The following is a 26,409-nucleotide window of genomic DNA, read 5'->3' on the forward strand; positions in this document are numbered from 1 at the left end:
GTCAGAGAGAGAGAGGGAGAGAGCACAAACAAGGGGAGAGCAGGCAGAGGGAGAAGCAGGATCCCTGCTGAGCAGGGAGCCCAATGCAGGGCTTGATCCTAGGACCCTGGGATCACGACCTGAGCCGAAGGCAGACACTTAACTGACTGAGCCACCCAGGCATCTCTTCAGTGGTGAATTTTATCTGACATTTAAAAAGAAATAATACCAGTATGCCACAAGCCCTTCCAGACAATAAAGAAGGATGTAACCCTTACAAACTCATTCTATGAGATCAGTATCACCTTGACATCGTTGCCAGACAAGCAGAAGATTATAGATCATTGTGAATATAAAAGTCCTCAACAAAACATTAGCAAACTGAATCCAACAATATAAAAGAAAGGTTATATACCATGACCAAGTGGGATTTATTCCAGGAATGCACTTTTCTCCTAAAATCAGGGACAAGGCAAGGATCCCTTCTCTCATGTCTTCTATGCAACATAGTCCTAAAGTTCTAGTGTAGTCAGGCAATGAAAAGAAATAAAAGGCATTTGGATTGGAAAGGAAAAACTAAAACTATCTCTTCACAAATAACATGATGTTACATATAGAAACTCTTAAGGAATTTCAAAAGGAATGCCACAGTTTTACCATGAAAATTACAAAAATTCATTGAGGGCAGGTAAAGATTTAAAAAATGGAGAGACAGGGCATCTGGGTGGCTCAGTCAGTGAAGCGTCTGCCTTTGGCTCAGGTCATGATCTCAGGGTCCTGGGATCGAGCCCTGCATCGGGCTCCCTGCTCTGCGGGAAGTCTGCTTCTCCCTCTCCCACTCCCCCTGCTTATGTTCCCTCTCTCGCTGTATCTCTCTCTGTGTCAAATAAATAAAAATCTTTAAAATAAAATAAATGGAAAGACATGTTCAAGAATGAGAAGACTTAATATTGTTAAAAGGATAGTTCTCCCCGAATTGATCTGCAGATTCAATGTAATTCCCCATCCAAATTACAGAGGCTTTTTTTTTTCTTCTGCAGAAATTGATTAACAGACCCTAAAATTTATGTGGAAATGCAAAAACATCTAAAATAACCAAAACCAGAGTTTTCATAACCAAAACTGAGCCCGGGTGGCTCAGTTGGTTAGGTGTCTGCCTTCGGCTGGGGTCATGGTCCTGGGGTCCTGGGATCAAGCCCCACGTCAGGCTCCCTGCTCAGTGGGGAGCCTGCTTCTCCCTCTCCCTCAGCTGCTCTCCCTACTTATGCTCTCTCCCTTCCTCTCTTTCTCTCTCATGTAAATAAGTAAAATCTTTAAAAATAAAATAAAATAAAATAGCCAAAATAGTTTTGAAAAGGAGAAACATGGAGGTCTTTGACTTTCCTGTTTTAGAACTTACTATAAAGCTATAGTTCTCAAGACAGTGTGGTACTGTCATAAGGTTAGACATATTGAACAATGGAGCAGAATTAAGAGTCCAGAAGTAAATCTTTGTATTGATACTTTATTGATTTTTGATAAAAGTACCAAGGCAGAAGGATAGTCTGTTCAGCAAATAATCCTGGGACAACTGGATATCCACATGCTAAAAAGATGAACTGAGACCCTCAATTCATACCATACACAAGTTGAACTCAAAATTGAGTGAAATGTAAGAGCTAATGCAGTAAAAACTTCTAGAAGATAGGAGAAAATCTTTGAGACATTTGGTTAGACAAGCATTTATTAGGTACGACACCAGAAGCGCAATCAATAAAAGAAAAAGTCGACAAGTCAGACCTCATCAGATTTCAAAACTTTTGCACTTCAAAGACACAATCAAAAAAGAAAATGATAAGCAACATACTAGTATAAAATATTTGCAAAATATTTATCTGATAAAGGATTTACATCCAGAATATACAGAGAATTCTTACAAATTATTAATAAGACAACCTAATAAAAAATGGGCGAAAGATATAAATAGACATTTCACTAAAGGTATAAGAATAGCTCATAAGCACATGAGAAGATGTTCAACATCATTAGTCATCAGGGAAATGCAAATTAAAACCACAATGAGGTACCATTCACAGTATTATAGCCTAGAATGGCTATGAGATAGACAATAACAAATATTGATAGGATATGGAAAAATTGGAACCTCATACATTGCTGGTGGGATTATAAAGTGGTTCAACCACTTTGGAAAACAGTCTGGCAGTTCCTCAAAAGGTTTAACATGGAGTTAGCATATGACACAGAGATTCCACTCCTGGGTACCTCAGGAAAGTGAAAACATATGTCCATGCAAACATGTATATACAACTGTTCATTGCAGCATTTTTCATAAAAGCCATAAAGTAAACATAATCTAAATTTCCATCAACCTGATGAGTGGATAGATGTAGATGTTATGTTTAGTGATGGGATGATAGGTAATTTTCTAAAAGTGATTTTCTACATTTTCTTTAATGGCTAACATTAAAATTTTTTTAATACTTTATTTTTTAATTTTTTATTATTTTTTTAGAAAAGGTGGGGTGGGGGAGAGAGTCTTAAGCAGGCTCAATGCCCAGCATGGAAACCGACACAGGGCTCAATTTCACAACCCTGATATCATGACCTGAGCCAAAATCAAGAGTCAGATGCTTAACTGACTAAGCCACCCAGGCGCCCCTTAAGTGCTTTTTAAGTAAAAGTGAAGGAGATAACCGATGACCCAAATGACTAAGGCCTCGGATATGCCCCGTGGATCCTGTCTAGGACACATTGTTATTATCTAAGTAACATATCTGTACTCATCTCAAAGAGTTTGTACTGTGTAAATACTGCCTCAAAAATTCTAGGTAACTATAAATTCATTTTACAGGCGAGGAAATTGAGACATAGAAAAATTAAGTAGTTTTAGGGTTCCCAGCTAGTAAGTAGTGGAGCTAAGTTTTTTTTTTTTAAAGATTTTATTTATTTATTTGAGAGAGAGAGAATGAGAGACAGAGAGCACGAGAGGGAAGAGGGCAGAGGGAGAAGCAGACCCCCCGCCGAGCAGGGAGCCCGATGTGGGACTCGATCCCGGGACTCCAGGATCATGACCTGAGCCGAAGGCAGTCGCTTAACCAACTGAGCCACCCAGGCGCCCCTGGAGCTAAGTTTTGAATTCAGTTATTCTGTTTCTAGTCTATACCATTAGCCACCATGGTTATACTACTGATGCTTTCCTTCTGACACTTTTCTTGTGCTTTGTTTGTTTTCTTACATAGGGATCCAGATTTTATGGAAATGAGCTCAAGAAAGAAAAGCAAGTCAACCAACGAATTGAAAATATGATGCAACAAAAAGCTCAAATTACCAGCCAACAGCTAAGGAAAGCACAATTACAGGTATTAATTTAATTGTTAAATAAAGTGGAAGCTGGTAGAATAGTAATTGATAGTTAAAATGCATCATGGTCAAGTCATAACTGAAAACAAGGTAATATGTAAATGTTCATTATATTGTAAGGAATAAAATTTGACAGAGGTGCATACTTTATTAAATATTACTCTATTCTTTTACATCAAGACCCCATACCTAGGCATTGTCACCTCCATTATACAGAAGAATAAATGGAGCCCTAGTTAGGGTAAATAACTTGCCTAGCTTCAGAGCTAGGATTTAATACAAAGCTTATGTTCTTTTTATTATATACATATTTTGTAACTAGAAAAAGGCCACAAGATAAATGTTTTCTTCAATGCCGATTTTACAAAAATGATTTGGGGGAACATGTTAAGTAATTAAATTAGAACTTTAACACATAATTGTGTTGTACTAAAACTAGGGTAGAATGCCAAATGTGCATGAATTTTTAAGATAAAACACCAGACTGGAGGCTTTTGGCTTCTCCACCATCTTTGGGGAATAAATACTCAAGAGTTTGCTCCAGTATTTAAAACTATTTCAGGAGGAAGGTTTGAGTAGAGCAAAGCTGCAGGGCATTGTGTTCTCATAGTTCTCATAGATCGAGAACTCAAAGTAGTCAAGATTCTGCTAGTAAAACTGAAGTTTACTTTTATTTTTTTAATTTTATTTTTTATAAAGTTTACTTTTATTATTTTCTATTATATGTTGTTTATTTCCAATCATAATTAACAATAAACTCCTAATTATATGTATATTACTCTCACAATAGACTTCCTTTCTAATTGTATCTGTCACGTAATATTACATGGTATAAAGTTTACTAATTTTAAAGACAGTTTTTACCCTCTATCAAAATCTGATTCAATTTAACAAAGCACTTTAGGCCATTAATAATGATAAAATTATGTTAATCTTCTATGCTACAAAATTCTTCTCATGATAGAGTTCAGAAATGATAAATTTATTCTTCTTTATCAAACTATACTGTGTCATTTTTTTCGTATATGCTTTCCTAGAGCACAAGCTAATTTTTTATCTTATGTGTTAAGTGGTCTGCTATCATGGCAAAAGATCATTTGCCTTTGTCTTTCAAACCATCATTTTTAGTGCTTCAGAGTGTTCTACTATATGGAGGTACCAGAATTTATTTACCTTATCCTACCAGGGTTTCAGTTTTTTGTTTTATATATAACCTTGTGATGATCATTCTTATCTATATATGTTTGCACTCTTGTCCTGTTATTTTCACCCAACATGGTACAGTTTTACATTTTCAACATAAGAGTGCTAGTTTCCTCACATACTTGTTTAAAACTAGATTTTATTAATTTTACCAGTCTTTTAGCTTTTGCTGGTAATGTCCAAATATTATTTCATGGTTATTTTAATTTGTCCTTCTTAGATAATAAGACGGAAAGAATATGTTCTCTCATATTAGCTGTTAATATTTCATTCCTATGGGCATTTCCTTCCTTTTTTATTCTATTAGTATATAGGCTAAGTAGCTGGCACAAGAGACCCCAAAATACAATGGTTCAAATCAGATAAGAGTTTCTTTCTTTCTCATATAATAGTAAGTAGTTCCAACTGATTGGGTGGTTCTGCTCACCATAGTAATTTAGGGACATCGGTTCTACATCGGGTTGTTCTATCATCCCCTAAGTGTTATCCTTACCTGGACTGACAAAATGGGATTATCTCTAGTCTGTATTTCAGCCCCCAGTAAGGAAGAAAGAATGAGGGGAAAAAAAATGAAAGGTGAGTAATTTGCTATTCAACAAGTAAAAGAGAAGTTGCTCATATTACGTCAGCTCACATTCTTTTGACAAGAATTTAAGTTTCATGGCCACACCTAACTGCAGGAGAAGCTGTACAGAATATTTTCCAGCTGGGTGGCCATATGCCCAGATAAAAATCTATTACTATGAAAGGAAGAGAGAATGGATTTGGGGGTTCAACTAGCAGTCCAAAACAGTATCCTCTGCCTACATTTCTAGAGGAGTTTATATGTTTTTCTCTTGATTAATACATCTTATCATAAGTTAAACATTTTTGTCCTCTGCCATTTGTTGTAAATATTTTCCCAATATGTTGTTTGTCTTTTAATCATGCAGGTTGTTTTTTTTTTCTATACAGTTTTAAATGTTTATGTAATCAAAAACAGCAGTATTGAAAAACATTTTTTTCTTGGCTTTTGTATTGAAAGCATAGAAAGTTATTCCTTACGACCAAGCCTATATGTTCTTTTAGTATTTTTATAGATTTTGTTTATCTTTAGTCCATTTGGAACTTGTTTTTGTTTTTGTTTTAGAGGGAGAGAGAGGGAGTGGGGAGGGGGGAAGGATAGAGGGGGAAAGAGAGAGAGAATCTTAAGCAGGCTCCCTGCCTAGCGCAGAGCCTGAGACATGGGGCTATATCTCATGCCCCTGAGATCATGACCTGAACCGAAATTAAGAGTCGGAGGCTTAACTGACGGAGCCACCCAGGCGCTCCTAGAATTTGTTTTAATGTAGAATGTTAAGTATTTTTTTCTTAAATGGTGAGTGTTATGTTTTCGCTAATAGTATTATTCTTTCTAAATGGTGATTCATTTGTCCCAACACCATTTATTGAATCATGAGTCCTTTCTCCACTGAACTGAATGAGGCACTTCCATATACTAAGTTCTCATTGTACTCATTGATTTGTTTCTGGATTCTCTCTCTTACTCAATTGAATCTTTTCCTGTATCAGTACCATGCACTTTTAGTTATTCAATGATAATAACACTTTAATATCCTCCCTTGCTACTATTCTTTAAAATTTTTTTCTCATTCGTTGTTTCTTTCAAATAAATTTGAGCATCCTTTCAACAAGTTAAAATTCCATTCTGTCCGTAATAACATTGTTTTTAAAATGATATTAATCCTTGGCAATTTATTTTCAGAACTTCTTTCTGGCAAGTTTTATTGATCTATACAAATATCTCTAATAAAATTTTAAAGATAAAATGCATATGAATCATGCAATAAAATAACTTTTTGCTGTTTGCTCTTTTTAAAGCTCATATCTTTAAATATGCTAATAATTTGAAGGATTAGAAAATACTTTATATTGTATAACAGAGCTTCACATTTTGTTACAGTTTTAGTTGACCATTTCTTGGGAGACTGACATCTTTTGCAAGGGAAGTGGCAGGAAATATGTTTTATGTTAATTGTTAAATTGTTTCATTTGTTGAACTTCCTTTAAAAGAAATTGTATAAATGGGAGGAGATTAAGGAAATCCTAAGGAATCTAAAAGATCTGAGAGAGAGGTTTTCATGGGAAATGCATTTCTATTCTAGAGTCATACAATTTCCAAGTAATAGATTTTATTATGTGTACTACGGTCATAGGAACTATTATTGCTAATCAAGCTGTGGTAACTAACCTCTGTTGGCATGAACTCCCACAGTTTGTTGGGTTTTTTTTATTCTTATGTTAATCCCCATACATTACATCATTAGTTTTAGATGTAGTGTTCCATGATTCATTGTTTGTGCATAACACCCTGTGCTCCATGCAGAATGCGCCCTCCTCAATACCTACCACCAGGCTAACCCATCCTCCCACCCCCCTCCCCTCTAGAACCCTCAGTTTGTTTTTCAGAGTCCATCGTCTCTCATGGTTCGTCTACCCCTCCGATTTCCCCCGCTTCATTCTTCCCCTCCTGCTACCTTCTTCTTCTTCTTCTTTTTTTTTTCTTAACATATATTGCATTATTTGTTTCAGAGGTACAGATCTGAGATTCAAGAGTCTTGCACAATTCACAGCACTTACCAGAGCACATACCCTCCCCAGTGTCTATCACCCAGTCACCCCATCCTTCCCACCCCACCCCCCACTCCAGCAACCCTCAGTTTGTTTCCTGCGATTAAGAATTCCTCATATCAGTGAGATCATATGATACATGTCTTTCTCTGTTTGACTTATTTCGCTCAACATAATACCCTCCAGTTCCATCCACGTCGTTGCAAATGGCAAGCTCTCATTCCTTTTGATGGCTGCATAATATTCCATTATGTATATATACCACATCTTCTTTATCCATTCACCTGTCAATGGACATCTTGGCTCCTTCCACAGTTTGGCTATTGTGGACATTGCTGCTATAAACATCGGAACTCCCACAGTTTATTCAGAATCTAAGTGTTCTCCTCTCCGTCCTACCCTCATTAGACTTGTTAAAGATGCAATCATTTTTGTAGCTGCCTAAACATCTTGTTGTAACATGGATTCATAAATTGAATAGACAACCATTCATGTTGTATTAAATGGCAACTACACAGCAAATCAGTGCATTTTGGCTATTTTAACAATTGCTTTATGAACTTAGTTTTCCTGAACAATTTTTAGGGTAATTATAAGTTAAGAAAATGAAAAATAATATTTCTGAAATAGTCTCCTGAATGTAATCAAAAAAGGATTTTTTTAATGCAAATAAAACAATATTGATATAAAACACTATTGGAGCTTGGTTTGAAGTTGTTTCAATGTTAAAGACATTTTAAGATCCATTTTAGGGAAACATCATAAAATAATGGAAAGAGTACAGCCTTTGGAGTAACTTGGATTACAGGTCTACTGCTAACATTTTCCAGCTGTGTGACTTAGGGCAGATTACTGCATCTTACTGAGGTTTAGTTTTCTCCTCTCTAAAATGAGAATAATTATCATCTCAATTATTTTGACCATTAAATGAGTTAACATAAGAAGTACTTAGCATGTTATATAACACATATGATATACTCAATAAATGTCACTTTTATTTCTAAAATTATAGGTTATATCATTAAGCCCTTTCCATATCCCTGGATAAGTACATTACACAAGTACCTCTTTTAATTCTTTAAACCTTTGGGGGTTGGTTTAGTCCCAGTTTACAAATAACATAAGAATGAGGGTTAACTTGCCCATTATCATGTAACTAATAAGTGGTGGAGCTGAAACCCACAAGAAGCTCTTATTCTTTTTTTTCTTTTTTAATTTTATTATGTTATGTTAGTCACCATACAATACATCATTAGTTCTTGATGTAGTGATCCACGATCCATTGTTTTCGTATAACACCCAGTGCTCCGTGCAGTACGTGCCCTCCTTAATACGCATCACCGGGCTAACCAATCCCCCCTCCCCCCTCCCCTCTAAAACCCTGTTTGTTTCTCAGGTCCATAGTCTCTCATGGTTCATCTCTCCCTCCAATTCCCCCCACCCATTTTTCCCTTCCTTCTCTTAATGTCCTCCATGTTATTCCTTATGTTCCACAAATAAGTGAAACCATATGATAATTGACTTTCTCTGCTTGACTTATTTCACTTAGCATAATCTCCTCCAGTCCCGTCCATGTTGATGTAAAACTGGGGTATTCATCTTTTCTGATGGCTGAGTAATATTCCACTGTATATATGGACCACATCTTCTTTATCCATTCATCTATTGAAGGGCATCTCGGCTCTTTCCACAGTTTGGCTATTGCGGACATTGCTGCTATGAACATTGGGGTGCATATGGCCCTTCTTTTCACTACATCTGTGTCTTTGGGGTAAATACCCAGTAGTGCAATTGCTGGGTCACAGGGTAGCTCTATTTTTAAATTTTTGAGGAACCTCCACACTGTTTTCCAAAGTGGCTGCACCAGCTTGCATTTCCACCAACAGCGTAAGAGGGATCTCCTTTCTCCACAACCTCTCCAACATTTGTTGTTTCTTTCCCTGTCCATTTTTGCCATTCTAACTGGTGTAAGGTGGTATCTCAGTGTGGTTTTGATTTGGATTTCCCTGATGGCTAATAATGATGAACACTTTTTCATGTGTCTGTTAGCCATTTGTATGTAAGAAGCTCTTATTCTTAACCATGGTTCTTAACGGTGGCAAAAGGGATAACATACATACATGTTAGAGGCTCAGATCAGAACTTGGGAGTCATTTGGAAGGAAAAATGGAAGAAAGGAAAACTTGAATGAAGATTTCAGTAGAAGAAATTTGAAAAGAGCAGGGTGGTGTGCATTTGGTAGATGCAGAGAAAAAAATGTTTAGAGAGGGTGACTAATGAGAGTAGAGGAAAATGGAATGTGTGAGTCACTCAGTGGGGAGGTTTCCTTTTGGCAACTGCACTTGTGCTTTGGGCACAGAAAAGATAATAGATTGCTGAAGAAACTGTCATAGAATTATTGTATGAGGCTAAGGAGAACTTTTTTCCATTTGGTTTGCTTTATATTTATTATCTTTTTCCATTCCAGTATTTCTGGGTTAAGATACTTCAAATGCTCCCTTATTCTCAGTCGACTCGTATCTTAGGTATATTTTCTGGATTAACATATAGTAGTTTTTAATCCACCCTTATTTTCATTAGTCTCCATGATTTGTTTACATCTTTTTTTTCTTTTTAACGTCAGGATGCTCTTCTCTAATTTACAGTTGAGGTACTGGAAGAAGTAGTTGATTTAAATCTGGATGATAGATTGGAGTAATGTTGAAAAGTTCCATTTATTAGGTGTGGTGTCTCACTGCATGAGATCAGCCTTCTCCAAAATTTTTCTACACATACTACCTTCTCTTTTTTAAGCAGAAATATATATATATATATATATATATATATATATATATATATATATATGCTACGAGGCTCACCTCTTTCTGTCTGATAGGAAAGCATTTGAAGGCAAATAAGGTCCTTTTCCTGGTGGAACTCATAATTTGGTATCTAATACAGTAAGTGCATAGTAACAGCAGGAAAACAACTAAGGGAACACTGAATTCTGTGGCATGAAGGACAGAGATCTAATTAAGCTACAGAGAGATATCTGAGCTGACCCTTCAAGGCTTTATGACAGAACTCGGAAGGGCATTCTAAACAGAGGAACAGCCTGAAGAAGGCACAGCGCACCCCAGGTCGTTCAATGAGTTGCAGCCAAACAGGAGCAGACCCTATAGAGGCTCACTGTGGCTACTGGAGACAACTAGGATTCAGGGTGATTATTTCTTTTTCTTTTTTTTTTTTTAATTTTATTATGTTATGTTAATCACCATACATTACATCATTAGTTTTTGATGTAGTGTTCCATGATTCATTGTTTGCGTATAACACCCAGTGCTCCATTCAATATGTGCCCTCTTTAATACCCATCACCAGGCTAACCCATCTCCCCCCCCCGAACCCTCAGTTTGTTTCTCAGAGTCCATCGTCTCTCATGGTTCCTCTCCCCCTCCGATTTCCCCCCTTCATTTTTCCCTTCATACTTTCTTCTTTTTTCTTTTTTAACATATAATGTATTATTTGTTTCAGAGGTACAGGTCTGTGATTCATCAGTCTTACATAATTCACAATGCTCACCATAGCACATACCCTCCCCAATGTCTATCACCCAGGCACCCCATCCCTCCCACCCCCCACCACTCCAGCAACCCTCAGTTAGTTTCTTGAGATTAAGAATTCCTTATATCAGTGAGATCATATGATACATGTCTTTCTCTGATTGAGTTATTTTGCTTAGCATAATACCCTCTAGTTCCATCCACGTCGTTGCAAATGGCAAGATTCTGTTGTGGTTTTTTTGATGGCTGCATGATATTCCATTGTATATATATACCACCTCTTCTTTATCCATTCATCTGTTGATGGACATCTAGGCTCTTTCCATAGTTTGGTTATTGTGGACATTGCTGCTATAGAAACATTGGGGTGCACGTACCCCTTTGGATCACTACATTTGTATCCTTCGGGTAAATACCCAGTAGTGCAATTGCTGGATCACAGGGTAGATCTATTTTCAACTTTTTGAGGAACCTCCATACTGTTTTCCAGAGTGGCTGCACCAGCTTGCATTCCTACCAACAGTGTAGGAAGGTTTCCCTTTCTCTGCATCCTCGCCAACATCTGTCATTTCCTGACTTGTTAATTTTAGCCATTCTGACTGGTGTGAGGTGGTATCTCATTGAGGTTTTGATTTGGATTTCCCTGATGCCGAGCGATGTTGAGCACTTTTTCATGTGTCTGTTGGCCATTTGGATGTCTTCTTTGGAAAAATGTCTGTTCATGTCTTCTGCCCATTTCTTGATTGGATTCTTTGTTCTTTGGGTGTTGAGTTTGATAAGTTCTTTGTAGATTTTGGATACTAGCCCTTTATCTGATATGTCATTTGCAAATATCTTCTCCCATTCTGTAGGTTGTCTTTTGTTTTTGTTGACTGTTTCCTTTGCTGTGCAAAAGCTTTTTGTCTTGGTGAAGTCAGGGTGATTATTTCTAAAAGAGAAGTTGTAGGCTTAACCTGCAGCTAGTGGGAAGCTAGTGTCACTATAATGCTTAGAAGGAAGGCCATGAAAAAAAAATTTTGCAGAATGGAAGCAAGGTTGAAGTCCAACAAGGAGAAAAAGGCAAATTATACCCCTGTAACTTTCCACTTTTGAAAAAACCTGCTATAGGGATCGCCACATGATAGAAATTGCTTTCATTCCAGAGCTCACCCAGCTTGCTTGCTTATATCTGGCTCTTTTCCCCTCAGTTTTTTCTTTTTTTTTTTTTAAAGATTTTATTTATTTATTTGACAGAGAGAGACACAGCGAGAGAGGGAACATAAGCAGGGGGAGTGGGAGAGAGAGAAGCAGGCTTCCCGCGGAGCAGGGAGCCCGATGTGGGGCTCGATCCCAGGACCCTGGGATCATGACCTGAGCCGAAGGCAGATGCTTAACGACTGAGCCACCCAGGCGCCCCTTCCCCTCAGTTTTTGATTATTTTGCTGTGCAGCTATCCATTGATCCTTTAGTTATAGATTACATTCATTAAACTTGTACCATGTGCCAGCCACTCTTCCATGCTTTCTGTATTCCAGTATATTCAAAGTGATCATAGATCAAAATGGTCACACAGCCAGCCACCCTTGGCTGCAGGGAAAGCTGGGAAGCATATTTAGCTTCTTCAGCCTCTATAGTAGAGGCCACAAAAAAGGAACACTTGGAAATGTGTTACATAAACCCTTTCTTACTGCCCTACTTTGGTTATTTTTACTTCCTTTCATTTCCCTTTCTTCTTTCTTATCAATCCAATGCTTTCTCACTAGAGAAATAAAAAGTGCTTTAAAGATTAAGGTTCTTCACTGTTATATTTGACATACGTATTGAAGTTTCATGACAGAATAAATTATAGCTTATATTTTCAATTTTGATTTGTATTGACTAACAGTTACCAAATTTTAGCTTTATAAAGGCATTTCTACAGAGGGAATGTTTACATTATGGTTGGTATATTCACTTGTACAATACTATTCAGCATAAACATAATATGCCAAAGAAGTATATAATCGTTCATTGTACATTTCCTTTTTTCTGTCTTAAGACATTAATGTTATGAGTCAAATGAGAGATGTTTATTTTACCTAACCTGAAGCTTTTTTTTTACAATAAGTTGGTCTTCAGATTTATAAAGCAGAAGAATCATTTGATACAATCAGTTGGAATAGTTCATTTATTCAGTAAATATTTATTATCTATCATGTGGTTGTAGTTATTGAGAGATTAAAGTGTTGGTAGGGCATGATATTTGAGATTTAACTGCCTGTCTTCATGAAAATAGAAGCAATTACCAGCCTTAATAAATAACAATCAAGTATATATAGATAGGTGGGGTGGATGGACAGGCAGAGAGAGATACCTACTAAAAGTGAGATTAATATGATGACTGGTGCCATTTCAATACCATGTTGACTCAAAATATGTTAACTTTTTAAAAATTAAGGTTGACAGATTTGCAATGGAATTAGAACAGAGCCGGGATCTGAACAATACTATAGTGCACATTGACATGGATGCTTTCTATGCGGCTGTAGAAATGAGGGACAGTCCAGAATTGAAGGATAAACCTATTGCTGTAGGATCAATGACTATGTTGGTAAGTAGGTAAAGATCAAAGACAAAAAGGAAATTTCATAACATATTCGAATAAGCCTTACTGGTTCATGAAGGGAGAAGCCTTTAGTAAGCTCTGCCAGTTTGCTGGGCATTTTCCTGTGTGCTTTATATGTGTTCAATTACTGAATCCTTTCAACATCTCTTGCGGTACAAATTTTTATTTCCATTTGACAGACAAAAAACAAACTCAGAGAGGTGTTTAAAAACTTCCCTAAAGTTACAAATCTGGTGAATGGTAGAGTGGCATTGTATCTTTCTGTTGCAAGCTGTATTTTTCTTAAGTTACTGTTCCAGTAAAAGGGAATTGGAGAAGAAAGAAAAGGAAGTGTTACTCCAGAGCAGGTTTGCAAGCAGGCCAAATCTAGTCTTTTTTTGTAAATAAAATTTTATTGGAACAGTCACACCCATTCATTTGTTGTTGTAATAAAAGAGCAGAGTTGAGTAGCTGCAAGAGAGACCATATGATCTGCAAAGCCCAAAGTGACTACTATCTGGACCTTTACAGAAAAGGTTTGCCAACCTTAGGTCTAGGGTAATATATTTTATTATACTACTACTGTAATTAGTTTTTCTCATGACTTGGAACCTTTGCTTTTCTGATTACCATGTTGCTCTACCTTATCACCACCCTAACCATAGAAGGTAAAGATGACCAGGATTGCTATATGTGGCTAAAAATGTGTGGGGAATTAATAATGGCCCCTGGAATAGATGGATTTTGGTATTAAAAAACATGTAAGAGAAACAAGGAGAGTTCTTCCCTGTTCCTAACTCCTTCAAATGCTTTAGATAGATATAAACCTAATTCCTACTGAGTTACTCTTTTATTATAATCTCTTTGTTTATCTTCTCTGCTCCCGTAAGTATGCAGGCAACTAACAATCCAGGTTCCAAAACAATGTTTACCGAATGACTACTCCCCTTTCCTACAAATCATCAGCTGATATTTGAAAAAAATGTATTTAATTTTATTAAGAATATATGTCACCATATATTTATATGAAATTATCTATGTGTGCATATGTATATATATTTTAAAGCTAAACCCACTGCTAGATCTGCAAAATATTTTCCTTCCTATGAATTATATCCTCCTAAAAATTATTTCCAAATTCAAAATGATTATTTGCCATATTTAAACAAAGATTACTCCTTTTGTATGCTCAACTAATAGACTTCATTTCTAATGAGATTTGAAGTATAATTGCTTTTGTTCTATTAAATTCATAAAAGTGTTTTTACAAATTAATGGTAGTGATGGTGCATGTTTGATTATTTCAGTCTATTACAGTTAGAATTCTTTTTTGAATAATTTGACGGATCTTCAGAATGTTCTAAGTTAGCACTCATAGTTGGAACATAGACCCTTAGCAGTTATTTTTTTTTTTAAAGATTTTATTTATTTATTTGACAGAGACAGAGATAGCGAGAGCAGGAACACAAGCAGCGGGAGGGGGAGAGGGAGAAGCAGGCTTCCCCCCGAGGAGGGAGCCCGATGTGGGACTCGATCCCAGGACCCTGGGATCATGACCTGAGCCGAGGGCAGACGCTTAACAACTGAGCCACCCAGGCGCCCGACCCTTAGCAGTTATTTATTGCTGCATAACAAACCCCTTTAAGTACTTAGTGGTTAACCATTTATTTGCTCATGATTCTGTAATTTGAGCAGAGTACAATGGGGATAACTTTACTCTACCTGGGGTTGGCTACAGTTATTTAGCTGGGGCTGAAGGATCCAAAATGGCTTTATTAACACACTTGGCCTTTCAGCCAAGGTGGCTGGAATGGCTTCCAGCCATTGAGCTTTCCCCTCTACACGTGGTACATCATCATTTAGCAATTTAACCCAAGACCTTTACATAGTTGCTGGATCCCCAAGGAAGCAAAGGCTGAAGTTACAGACTTCATAATGCCTAGGCTTCAAGACTCACATAATGTCACTCCCTCACATTCTTCTAGTCAAAACAAGTCATAGTGCAAGTCACTTGGCATGAGGGACTAGAACCTACCCTTGGATAGGAGGAACTATAAAGTATTGTGGCTCTGATTTACAATCTACCACAAATCTAGAAGATAAAGGAAGTTGTATCATAAATTTTGTTCCAGATTTACTACAGATCTAGCTTTCATATCCATTCCGTTAGACTTATTTATGTTTAAAACACTGATTTGTCTTTCTAATGCCATCTGCATTTTCTCTTCCAGAATACTGATCAAAGATTAGCATAGTTTTGAGTACTATCAAGATTTTTTTAAATGCCATTTGAAAGCCACTTATGGCAAATTGATACTATTATGAAGTAATCCCTTCATGTGATAGATTCTGTTTTACATTTCTTTGAATTTTCACTAGAGATTTCATTTGTGATAAAAAAAACCCTTTTTTATAAATGGTACTGTGGTATCATCATCAACAGGATTTAAAAGTAATGTTCTCCTTCTTACTTTCATAAATTTTTAGTCCCATCTCCTACTGAAAATGTTTTCACCAAAAAGGATATTCAAGCCTTAAGAAATAAAACGTAGGGCGCCTGGGTGGCTCAGTTGGTTAAACGACTGCCTTCGGCTCAGGTCATGATCCTGGAATCCCGGGATCGAGTCCCACATCGGGCTCCCTGCTCAGCAGGGAGTCTGCTTCTCCCTCTGACCCTCCTCCCTCTCATGCTCTCTCTCTCTCATTCTCTCTCTCAAATAAATAAAAATCTTTAAAAAAAAATAAAATGTAATTTTAAAAGCTCTTTTAAGCTTCCATCACTTCATTTTTTGAAATTTAATTTGGCTGACTATATAATAGAACCTTTGACTTTTGTTCTAAATGAAAAATTTCAAAACCTCAAATACTGCAAATTCCAAATCTATACTATTATACCATGCTGTTACTTTCTATACTGTTAGTTTCATTTAACATCCATACTATTTGTACTATAACATTACTTTATAACTATTATTTTCATGTAATATCACCCACTATCATCCAAACTTTGATATATACTATATTACAGGTATGCCTTAGAACCAATGAAGTTTAGTTATTGGAAATGTAAGAGAACCTTTTTATTAGTCTTGTTTATTACCTGGTATCACATAAATATGGAGACAGTAGTGAGAGAGAGGGTCATGCTATCACAATACCATGATAGGATAAAGTAAAAGCTTGATTCGAGACTGTGGCCTATAAAACAAATGTCCTTGACTTGAAAATGCCCATCAGTAATGTGTTTCTTATGAATGCATTGATCGGTATGTCCATTTAGGTTTGTATGTTTTTTCCCATGTGGTCTGTTTTCTTTCAGTCTACTTCGAATTATTATGCAAGGAGATTTGGTGTTCGCGCGGCCATGCCAGGATTTATTGCTAAAAGACTCTGCCCACAACTTATTATTGTGCCCCCAAACTTTGACAAATACCGAGCTGTGAGTACAGAGGTAAGTCTGATGAAGCACTCTTACTTACAGCCTTTCACTGATTTCCTGTCACCTACAATTCCAAATGGCCTTAGCACATCAGAATTCAGCCTTCATTTATCCCTTTAAGTCTTACCTCCTACCACTTTTGATAACTGAGCTGAGTATACAGAATACACCCTTCTATTTCCCAGATCTTTGCTCTTCCACATATTTTTTCATCTGTTTAGAAACTCTTATCTACCTGGAAAACTTTGAATTGCCTAAATTATAATCTATATTAACCTTAGCTGTTTTTTTCTTAATGTGCAATATACATTTTTTTCTAGAATCACCTTATATTTATAATTTACATAATCTATTCATGTCATTAATTTCAACCTCTTTTGTGAATAGATTTTTTATCAAATGTTTTTAAACAGTAATGAAATTCCTTTATTTTGATTAACTGTTTTTCTTGCCCCACAGTCTAGTGAAGATGCTTATGAGCCTTTAATGTTCGAGAGACTGATAATCAAGAAAAAAAGGGAATCATCTTGCTTTGAAAAGGATCTCTGAAATATAAAGATTTGATTACTTAGCAAAATTGCCTGAACTGTCATATATGAAAAATTGCCATTTTCTCTATTTTTGATAACTGGACTATCGTTTAGCTAGTGCTAAAACTTAAATCATAAATTAAAATTTTAGAATACTACATCAGTTTCAGACTACTGTAGTAAAATGCATTGTGTTAAAGACTGCTGTCTGAATGGAAACCCTTAAAAAACTATGGCCTAAGCACTCACAACCATTTAGTCATGTAGATGATCTTTATATTCGCTCCTCTTATTTGTATTCTACCTCATGTACTCTAGAAATGAAACCTCCCCAAATTGGAATGGTACACCACCCCAAATTTTTTTAAAAATTCTGTTTTTCATTCTTTCAATAACAGTCTGTGGCAGCAAGTGCTTTTTGCCTATCTCTGAAAAGGTGGTGGAGAAGGGGGAAGCACGTTCATGTGTGGTTACTGCTTGTCTTTTTTTACCATATTCCTGATGAGAAAGACATAAAATGCTAACCATAAATATTATGGGCTTTCAATAAGTTTGAAAATCTTTCAGAGACCTTGTAAGAAAGAATTTTTTTGAGTCCTGCTTTAACTCAGTAAAACTTACGATAATATGATAATGAGAGCTAAATTGTTTTTAGTTCTCTTCTGTCTAGTTACTTACAGAAATTGGAGAAATCTTTCTCAAATTTGAGGAGGATGTAACTAGTTTATTTGCAGATAGCAAATGGGTTCTTATGTGTGAACGAACTACAGCACAAATTCACTGACTCTAAGTATATTAGTATGTATGACTTGGTTTAAAAGTTTAAGGAAAGCCATTTTTATTTTATCCAAAAGAATGGAACAGCTTTAACTGTTGGAAGCCTAAGTGCTTGAATTTTACTGGAACATGTCTATTTTTGTTCTTCAAGCAGTATCCTATGAAAAGGAAGTTAGTGAGTACTCCATGTCTCTAGGGAGTACTTCTCATTCAGAATAATCTTAGTTGGCTGCCAACTCCCGACTTTCCAGAGTTTCATTTTCACTAGAAAGATTCCATTTGAGTACATTATAAAACTGGTTTCTTCCAGAAGAACAAAGCTAATTAAGGTACTGTCTGAGTAAAGCTTGGCCAAATTTTATATCACCATTTTCTAAAATTACCTTTGACTCAGCTGTTCATAATTAAATTAAGCTAAAAAGCTTTATTTAAAAAACTTCAAAAAAGGTTTCCTCATGATACAGCAGACAGATTTTAAATACTAGATGGAAGGATAACATAATTCAACAAATACGTTTTTCACAAATATGTATATATTATTTTGGCAAACATTTCCTCCAATTTCAGTTAATACTTCAGTGGTTAAAAAAATTTATAGTTTCGGGGCGCCTGGGTGGCTCAGTTGGTTAAGCGACTGCCTTCGGCTCAGGTCATGATCCTGGAGTCCCTGGATCGAGTCCCACATCAGGCTCCCTGCTCAGCAGGGAGTCTGCTTCTCCCTCTGACCCTCCCCCCTCTCATGTGCTCTCTCTCTCATTCTCTCTCTCTCAAATAAATAAAATCTTTAAAAAAAAATTTATAGTTTCATGTAATAAAACTATTTTTCATAAATGGCATTTCTGGAATCATATGGAAATTCTGATCTCTTATTTATTTCAAGATGCAGCTCCAGACTTTTCCCATCATTTAATATAGTCACAGACTTCCACTATAGATTTTGTAATCTTTTCCATTCCAAATCTCGATAATTGAGCTTTGTTTCCTGAATGGATACATGCATTAGTGTATGTTTTGAGTGGAGTTTTATGTGCATATTATAATTAATTAAAATAAAACTACTTTCTAAAGCAACATAGTACTTTTATGTAGGATTATTCCTTTTAGGGGCACCTGGGTGGCTCAGTTGATTAAGCATCAAATTCTTGATTTTGGCTCAAGTCTTGATCTTAGGGTTGTGAGTTCAAGCACTGCTTTGGGCTGCATGCTGGGTGTGGAGACTACTTAAAAAAAAAGGATTACTCCTTTTTAAAATAAACAAAAAACGTGAGGGGGAGCAGGATCTTATTGTTCCCACTTCTACTTTTGACCAGTTACTTAAAATTATGTTACTTAACCAGAATGATGTCTGAGATTTATTTGAATCATTCATTATATCTAGATAAAGGTGGCTGAATAGAGATTGTATCAAATGAAGCTCTTTCATGGTCTTCTGCCTTCTTGATCTATTTAAAAAAAAATTTTTTTTTTTTAGATTTTATTTATTTGGGAGAGAGAGACAGAGATAGTGAGACAGAGAGCACAAGTGGGGAGGAGAGGGAGAAGCAGGCTCCCCACAGAGCAGGGAGCCCGACGCGGGACTCGATCCCAGGACCCGGGGATCATGACCTGAGCCGAAGGCAGACGCCTAACCGACTGAGCCACCCAGGCGCCCCTTCATGATCTATTTTAATGCAAAAGAGAATTTGGACAAACTTGTGCTAGGCAATAAATTATTTATTCCCTAAATCCATGAGCTATTGATTGCAGGATTTTTACTATAGTTGCAAAGTAAGAATATTAATGTTTCTTATCTGCTGTTATATTACAGGTTTTGCTATGGCAGCAAAATTTAAACCATTTTGTTCCTTTTGAAGGTTAAGGAAATACTTGCTGATTATGATCCCAATTTTATGGCCATGAGCCTTGATGAAGCCTACTTGAATATAACAAAGCACTTACAGGAAAGACAAAATTGGCCTGAGGACAAAAGGAAGTATTTCATCAAAACAGGAAACTCTCTAGAAAATGGTAAGCAATTTATTAGAATGATCAAACTAAAAAACAAACAAAAAGCCCTTTGAATTAACTCAATTAACTTATTAGCATGCATAGATGGTAGAACTAGATATACCTTTATTATGAAAAAGTATTAAAAATGAGAAATCAGAAACTTAAAGTATACCAGTGGAATTTCTAAATTAAATTTGTAACTTTTAAACCAAAGAGATTGGTTTAAATCATTTTTAAACCAAATGAGATTGTTAAATTTCTAGAGTTTAAGAATGTGCAGAGCCCCTGAACACAGTAATTTCATAGCGGTTCTTTTCTGAAGATCTAATAAGAAAGGGTTGGATCGTGTTGAATCTGAGGAAGGTATCTATTTAAGGTGGCCTTTTGTTGTAGTTGTTAAAAGAAATTAGATTTTTTAAAAATTAGCCTCAAACATATCAAAACATTGGGTGGGGTTTTTTCCCCTCGTTTTCAAAATTATCTATAATCTGGTTATACAGTGATTATAACTGTTTTCAACCTTGCCAAAATTAATGACTCCCAACTCTCTTCTTTGCCTTAGACCTTATTGTGATTCTTTTGTATACACTGATACAGAAGTTTCATGACCCTGAGGTTTTTTCCAATGATCCCTTTGTTACTTATACAAAATAATGTCAAAGAACATGTAGATATTACATATACTGCTTTCAACCCTCTGTCAGAGGTATGATTACTTCAAATAGCTGTCCTGGACCCCTGAGCAAAGTTCACCTGGATGAAAAGGTAGAAACAGAGGGTTTGCTCACAGCCCCCAGCTGTATTTCATGTGCACAACTCATTGACTTCGTCAGGTGGGGACAGCCAGTGGTGGGGAAACCTGTTTGTAACCTTCCCTGGGCAAAAATGGTAGATCTTCGATGGCATAACATTCTAACTCTCATATTGTTTGGGGCTCACATCTTTGGAGCAAGTTTAGTGTGGACATCAAATCACAACTACACTATCTTATTTAGAACTCTAAGGAACAAGTCTCTCTCTTCAATAGAAACATTAAACAATAAACAAGCATCATTCCTGGACACAGAGGCTTAGAGCAAAAAATTTTCTGCAGTAAATCTTTATTGTTTGGGGGAAGATGCACACAAAGCCTGATGTCAGTTTGCTTTACATATCCATTTATTTCCTTACTTTTCACAAGAAAAGGTGGGGGAACCATTATATGGTTATATCAGAGCATCTCCCTGAGGACCTCCTATAACAATTATGTTCACAGTATGTTTAAAAAAATTACACTGGGACTAAGGTAAATATTTTCATTCTCTATTAATGTTCTTTTCATTTATTACACTATGTGCAAACTCTCTTGGAGGAAGTGAACTTTCAATTACGTATGTACTTTACTCTTCCTGTATTTCATATTTTTAAGCAATTTAAGTAGTTTTAACTTTTTTTTCTCATATATAAATCCCTGTGGGCTGGACTTTTCAGCATATCTGATTTCACATTATGCCATGGGAAGCTGTCAACAGTGAGTTGGCACCATGGCAGGTGATTGATATATCTTCCTCCGAAGTCCAAGACATTTTTCTGCTGTTTGCCCCTTTTCTGAAAGGTGCAGTCTTTGGAAAAGTATTGCTAAATACTTTGTCTATAAACAAATAAAATAATTATTATTTTATGTTTATTCTGCCATATAAATCTGCATGGTGAGTGGGAGGCAATGTAAGAAACCAAAATACCATATACTTTTAGCACTCGCCATCCATATATTCCACATAAAGATGGGATGCTTTAATCCTAGTGTTTCAGATGATAAGAAACCTTAGTTTTGTACTCTGATCACCTCAGTTATGGGGATTATAAAGACTTTTTTTTTTTTTTTTTCAGAAAGCAAATAAGAAACTACTTTAACATTAGTCGTATAGCCAGGCCACACAGAGAAGTAGACAGATTGAATAATAGGTAACTGGGCCATTCAGTAGCTGCTCTAACAAGGACAGAACCTGAAGGCAGCATGCTTTGCTTCCTACTCTAGCGTTCCATCAGTGACCTACCTAAAGGGTACTATGATGGACTCATGAGGTACAAAACATGGGATAACTCTGCAGGAGGGGCTTATGAATGTCACAGGTACCTTACTTGGTTTGTAATTTTTGTACAGCTCTCTTTACCTTGACTTTTACCCATCCAGATAGGGCAAAGGGGGCCAGGTAGATACCATTTCAACTGTGCCGCAGCCATAATGCTTTCTGAAATGCTCCGCATTTTATTGTTTCTTTAAAGATTTTATTTATTTATTTGACAGAGAGAGACACAGTGAGAGAGGGAACACAAGCAGGGGGAGTGGGAGAGGGAGAAGCAGGCTTCCCACCAAGCAGGGAGCCCGATGTGGGGCTCGATCCCAGGACCCTGGGATCACGACCTGAGCCGAAGGCAGACGCTTAATGACTGAGCCACCCAGGAGCCCTGATGCTCTGCATTTTAAAACCAGAATATGGAAAATGAAAGTAACTGAAGGACCTAAATAATAGCTAATATTAAGTTTGAAAATAAGGCTTATTTTGTATATGGCCTGGGAATTCAGATTTGGAAAACATTTGTCTGTAACTGAATTCATATTATGTGCTTTATAATTTGAAACTAATCTGGTGTTTGTCATATTATTTATATTATCTTTAGAAAACCCTCCTTAAAAGGCCTAGTTCATTTTTAAAATAATATGCATTTATATGTGTCTTGAAACTAGAAACTTAATTTTTGGCTCTGCATTTACCTCAATTTGGAAAACATTTATATGTAATAAAATTATGAAATGAGATCAGAAAGCTCTGTTGTTAATCTTAGTTTTTATAAATACATTAAATTGTATTTCTCTTCCATTAAGCCCAGAAAGTAATCGTTAATGGATTTGTTCATGAGGACATTTTTAATATTGGTACAGATTTAAATATATTTTACAGTCCATTTGTGAAAAATGGCAAATAAAATGAAGTAAAAACCAGATTACTATTTTTACTTTACTTTTCAATAGTAATATTAGGTTGTAGCCTACAGATAATATTATAGTTAATCTGATTAGACTTTAAGAATTTGTATATTTAGGGGCGCCTGGGTGGCTCAGGTGGTTGAGTGTCTGCCTTCGGCTCAGGTTCTGATCCCAGGGTCTTGGGATCGAGCCCCACATTGGGCTCCTGGCTCAGCAGGGAGCCTGCTTCTCCCTCTCCCTCTGCCTCTCCCCCTGCCCATGCTCTCTGTCTCTCTGTATCTCTGTGTCTCAAATGAATAAATAAAATCTTTAAAAAAAAAGAATTTGTATATTTAAAGAAGTGTAACTTCCAGAAGTAATTACTATTTATTTCAAAAGTGCCCTCAGTAAAAGTGATACTTTATACATAAGCAAGTCAAGATCAAAAAAGCATTTTTTCTTAAAGATTTTTTATTTATTTGACAGAGAGAGACACAGAGAGAGAGGGAACACAAGCAGGGGGAGTGGGAGAGAGAGAAGCAGGCTTCCTGCCGAGCAGGGAGCCCGATGCGGGACTCGATCCCAGGACCCTGGGATCATGACCTGAGCCGAAGGCAGACGCTTAACAACTGAGCCCCTAGGTGCCCCTAAAAAAGCATTTTTAAAAGAAGAAAAGTGAGAGTATTTTAATATCTGAGAAGTCTCTTCCATGAATGAAGAAAATTTAAGGTTTTTTCCCTCTAAAAACAAAATTTATTTCTCAGGCATAATTATTCCTGATTGCTTAATGCCTTTTTCTCATTCCTAAATTCTAATTTAATGAGTAAAAGAAAAAAAAAGCTTTCTTTCTTTTTTTTTTAAAGAAAAAAGTAATGTGACTCTGGGCCCAATTCTAGGTTTCAATTAATTTAGGTAAGATAACACAAATTCATGATTTTTACATAAGATGTTTCCTCTTCAAATGTATACTACAGAAGTAGATAATATTCTTTTTAAGAAAAACTTAGAATCAGTATTTTCTTTGGTAAACAAAGAAATATAAATAACATTTCTGATCTTGGCTCTTAGAAACAAAACTAAACTAGATTTGTTTTGTCTTTAGAAGGAATGTAGGAAAACCTCATTTATTATTTTTTTTTAAGATTTTTTTTTTTTAAGATTTTATTTATTTATTTGACAGAGACAGCGAGAGCAGGAACACAAGCAGGGGGAGTGGGAGAGGGAGAAGCAGGCTTCCCGCGGAGCAGGGAGCCCAATGCAGGGCTCGATCCCAGGACCCTGGGATCATGACCTGAGCCGAAGGCAGACGCTTAACGACTGAGCCACCCAGGCGCCCTGGAAAACCTCATTTATGAAGTATGTACTTCTTAAAATGAAGATGATTACTGTTCTGTTTATAATTTAGAGAAACCAGGAAAAGAAGCTAATAAACTGAATGAGCATGAGCGATCCGTCTCTCCACTACTTTTTGATGATAGTCCTCCTGATTTGCAGCCACAAGGAAACCCTTTACAAGTGAACTCTGAAGAACAGAATAATCCTCAAATACTCCAAAATTCAATTGTTTTTGGAACATCAGCCGAGGAAGCGGTAAAGGAAATTCGTTTCAGAATCAAGCAAAAAACAACACTGACAGCCAGTGCAGGTACTTAAAAGTGATTTGGTGGCTACCATAGTTAAAATTTTCAGACTGGCTCATTCAAGTGTAATATTAGTATTTTCTCATTATGAAGCATATAGTAATGGTTTACTTATCCTTTTTGATTCAACTTCTAATGACTTTATGTATTCAGAATACTGTGAACCTACAGGTAAATTGGAATTAAGCAGAAAAGCCTATGAGCCCAAAGAAAAAAACTATCATAAATCTCACGTGGCTATCCTTTTTAAAGCATACAATATATTTTAATTGGCTTAGTACATCATACTTTATTAGTTTTCCCTTTGAAAGCTTCAGCCCTGTCCAGGATTACTGTGCAGGAGAGACCCCAGGTGACCACAAAGTAGAAGATAGAAGAAGCCCTAACGAGCAACGTAGCAATCTGGGGCCAGCTGGTGAAAGGAAAAGGAGTTTTACAAATGTCAATAACCCATGAGGGTACCACTGTGTCTTAGCATAGAAACTGATTTTCATCATGAGGACCCTAAATTATCATTATGATTAGATTAATCTTTTTTTTTTCTGTACCAAAGTGTGAGAATAAGTAACAAATTTTAGTAGGATGTGAATAAAAATTGAATTGAATCATTTAATGATTATATTTGAATATACCTATTTCAAGTTATCTTAATCATCGAATCTCCTAGAAATTTTAAAACACCTTTCTGAAAAGTACTAATTTGCTTTGTGAATAACATAAAAAGAGTGCATATATTTTATTATCATTGTTTTAAATATAATGCAACCCAGAATCTTTGTTTTTTTTTTTCTTTATGTGGATAATCTATACAAAAGACCTTTTCAAAGAGTGAACATCCATCCTAAATTATATTCTGGATCTTTTCTATAAGTCAACCCTGTACTGCAACTAAAGATAGTCTGTAAACTAATAATATCACTTAAATAAACTCAGAAATTACTCTTAGACTTTAAAATACCATGGAGATTTAAATACTCCTCACTTCTGCTGCCACAGTAAGTAATACAGTTCCTTTTCCTAAAATTGCATTGAGCCCTGGGGAGATAGGTAGTTATCAGATGTTATTTTTAAGGTACCATTCCACATCATTTCAGACTTTTTGCATTCACCATTTCTGTATTGTCATCTCATATTTTAAAATGATACATGTCAACTTCTTTGAGTCATCAGAGTGTTCTTCTTTTAAGGCATTGCCCCAAATACAATGTTAGCAAAAGTCTGCAGTGATAAGAATAAACCAAATGGACAATACCAAATTCTCCCTAGCAGACAAGCTGTGATGGACTTCATCAAGGACTTACCCATTAGAAAGGTAAGATTTTGTATAAAATTTCTAGAAATTTTATTTATATAAAATATAATGTTATTTATATTTAAATATAAACTACATTTATAAACACACACACACACACATATATATATATATATATATATATATATATATTCTGAAGAGATACCACTTAGGATGGTAGTAATCATTCTTTGCTGAAAAGTTTTAGAACAGTAGGTAACAAGCAAAAAGTATAATGGATGATTGAATTTGGATTTGAAGAAGTCATTCTATGAAACCCTAAAATTGACATTTAGGAAATGTGTTTGCCAAAAAGTTTTAAGAAAGTAATAGATGAAAGACTTTTAAGTGTACCTCTGCCAAGAAGAACAGAAATAAGAAGAATACTTGTAAGAGTCCTTTCAGCTGAAACTTAATATACTATCTTGGTTCTAAAGTCTAAATTGCCATCAGATTAATAGGTATGATACTTCAAAGAGATTTAGAAATTTAATTGTTTTTGACCAAAAAAAAAAAAATCCCAAAATACATTTCTATCT

At 35.9% G+C, this 26,409-nt stretch overlaps 1 protein-coding gene across 2 annotated transcripts in view; it reads left to right on the forward strand.

Moving 5' to 3' along the window:
• The window catches only part of POLK (DNA polymerase kappa), a 67,473-nt gene that overhangs the window by 24,286 nt on the left and 16,778 nt on the right, over nucleotides 1-26,409 (forward strand). For both annotated transcript variants that reach the window (XM_035014661.1, XM_035014660.1), the window contains 6 exons: nucleotides 3,219-3,338; nucleotides 13,111-13,263; nucleotides 16,577-16,708; nucleotides 19,857-20,010; nucleotides 24,345-24,584; nucleotides 25,767-25,891. In XM_035014661.1, the coding sequence (XP_034870552.1) occupies nucleotides 3,219-3,338; nucleotides 13,111-13,263; nucleotides 16,577-16,708; nucleotides 19,857-20,010; nucleotides 24,345-24,584; nucleotides 25,767-25,891 (924 nt within the window). The remainder of the gene's footprint in view (nucleotides 1-3,218; nucleotides 3,339-13,110; nucleotides 13,264-16,576; nucleotides 16,709-19,856; nucleotides 20,011-24,344; nucleotides 24,585-25,766; nucleotides 25,892-26,409) is intronic.

Source organism: Mirounga leonina, unplaced genomic scaffold, assembly GCF_011800145.1.
Source record: "Mirounga leonina isolate KUSES-001 unplaced genomic scaffold, KU_Mleo_1.0 Mir_168, whole genome shotgun sequence".
In the NCBI taxonomy this organism is placed as follows: Eukaryota; Metazoa; Chordata; class Mammalia; order Carnivora; family Phocidae; genus Mirounga; species Mirounga leonina.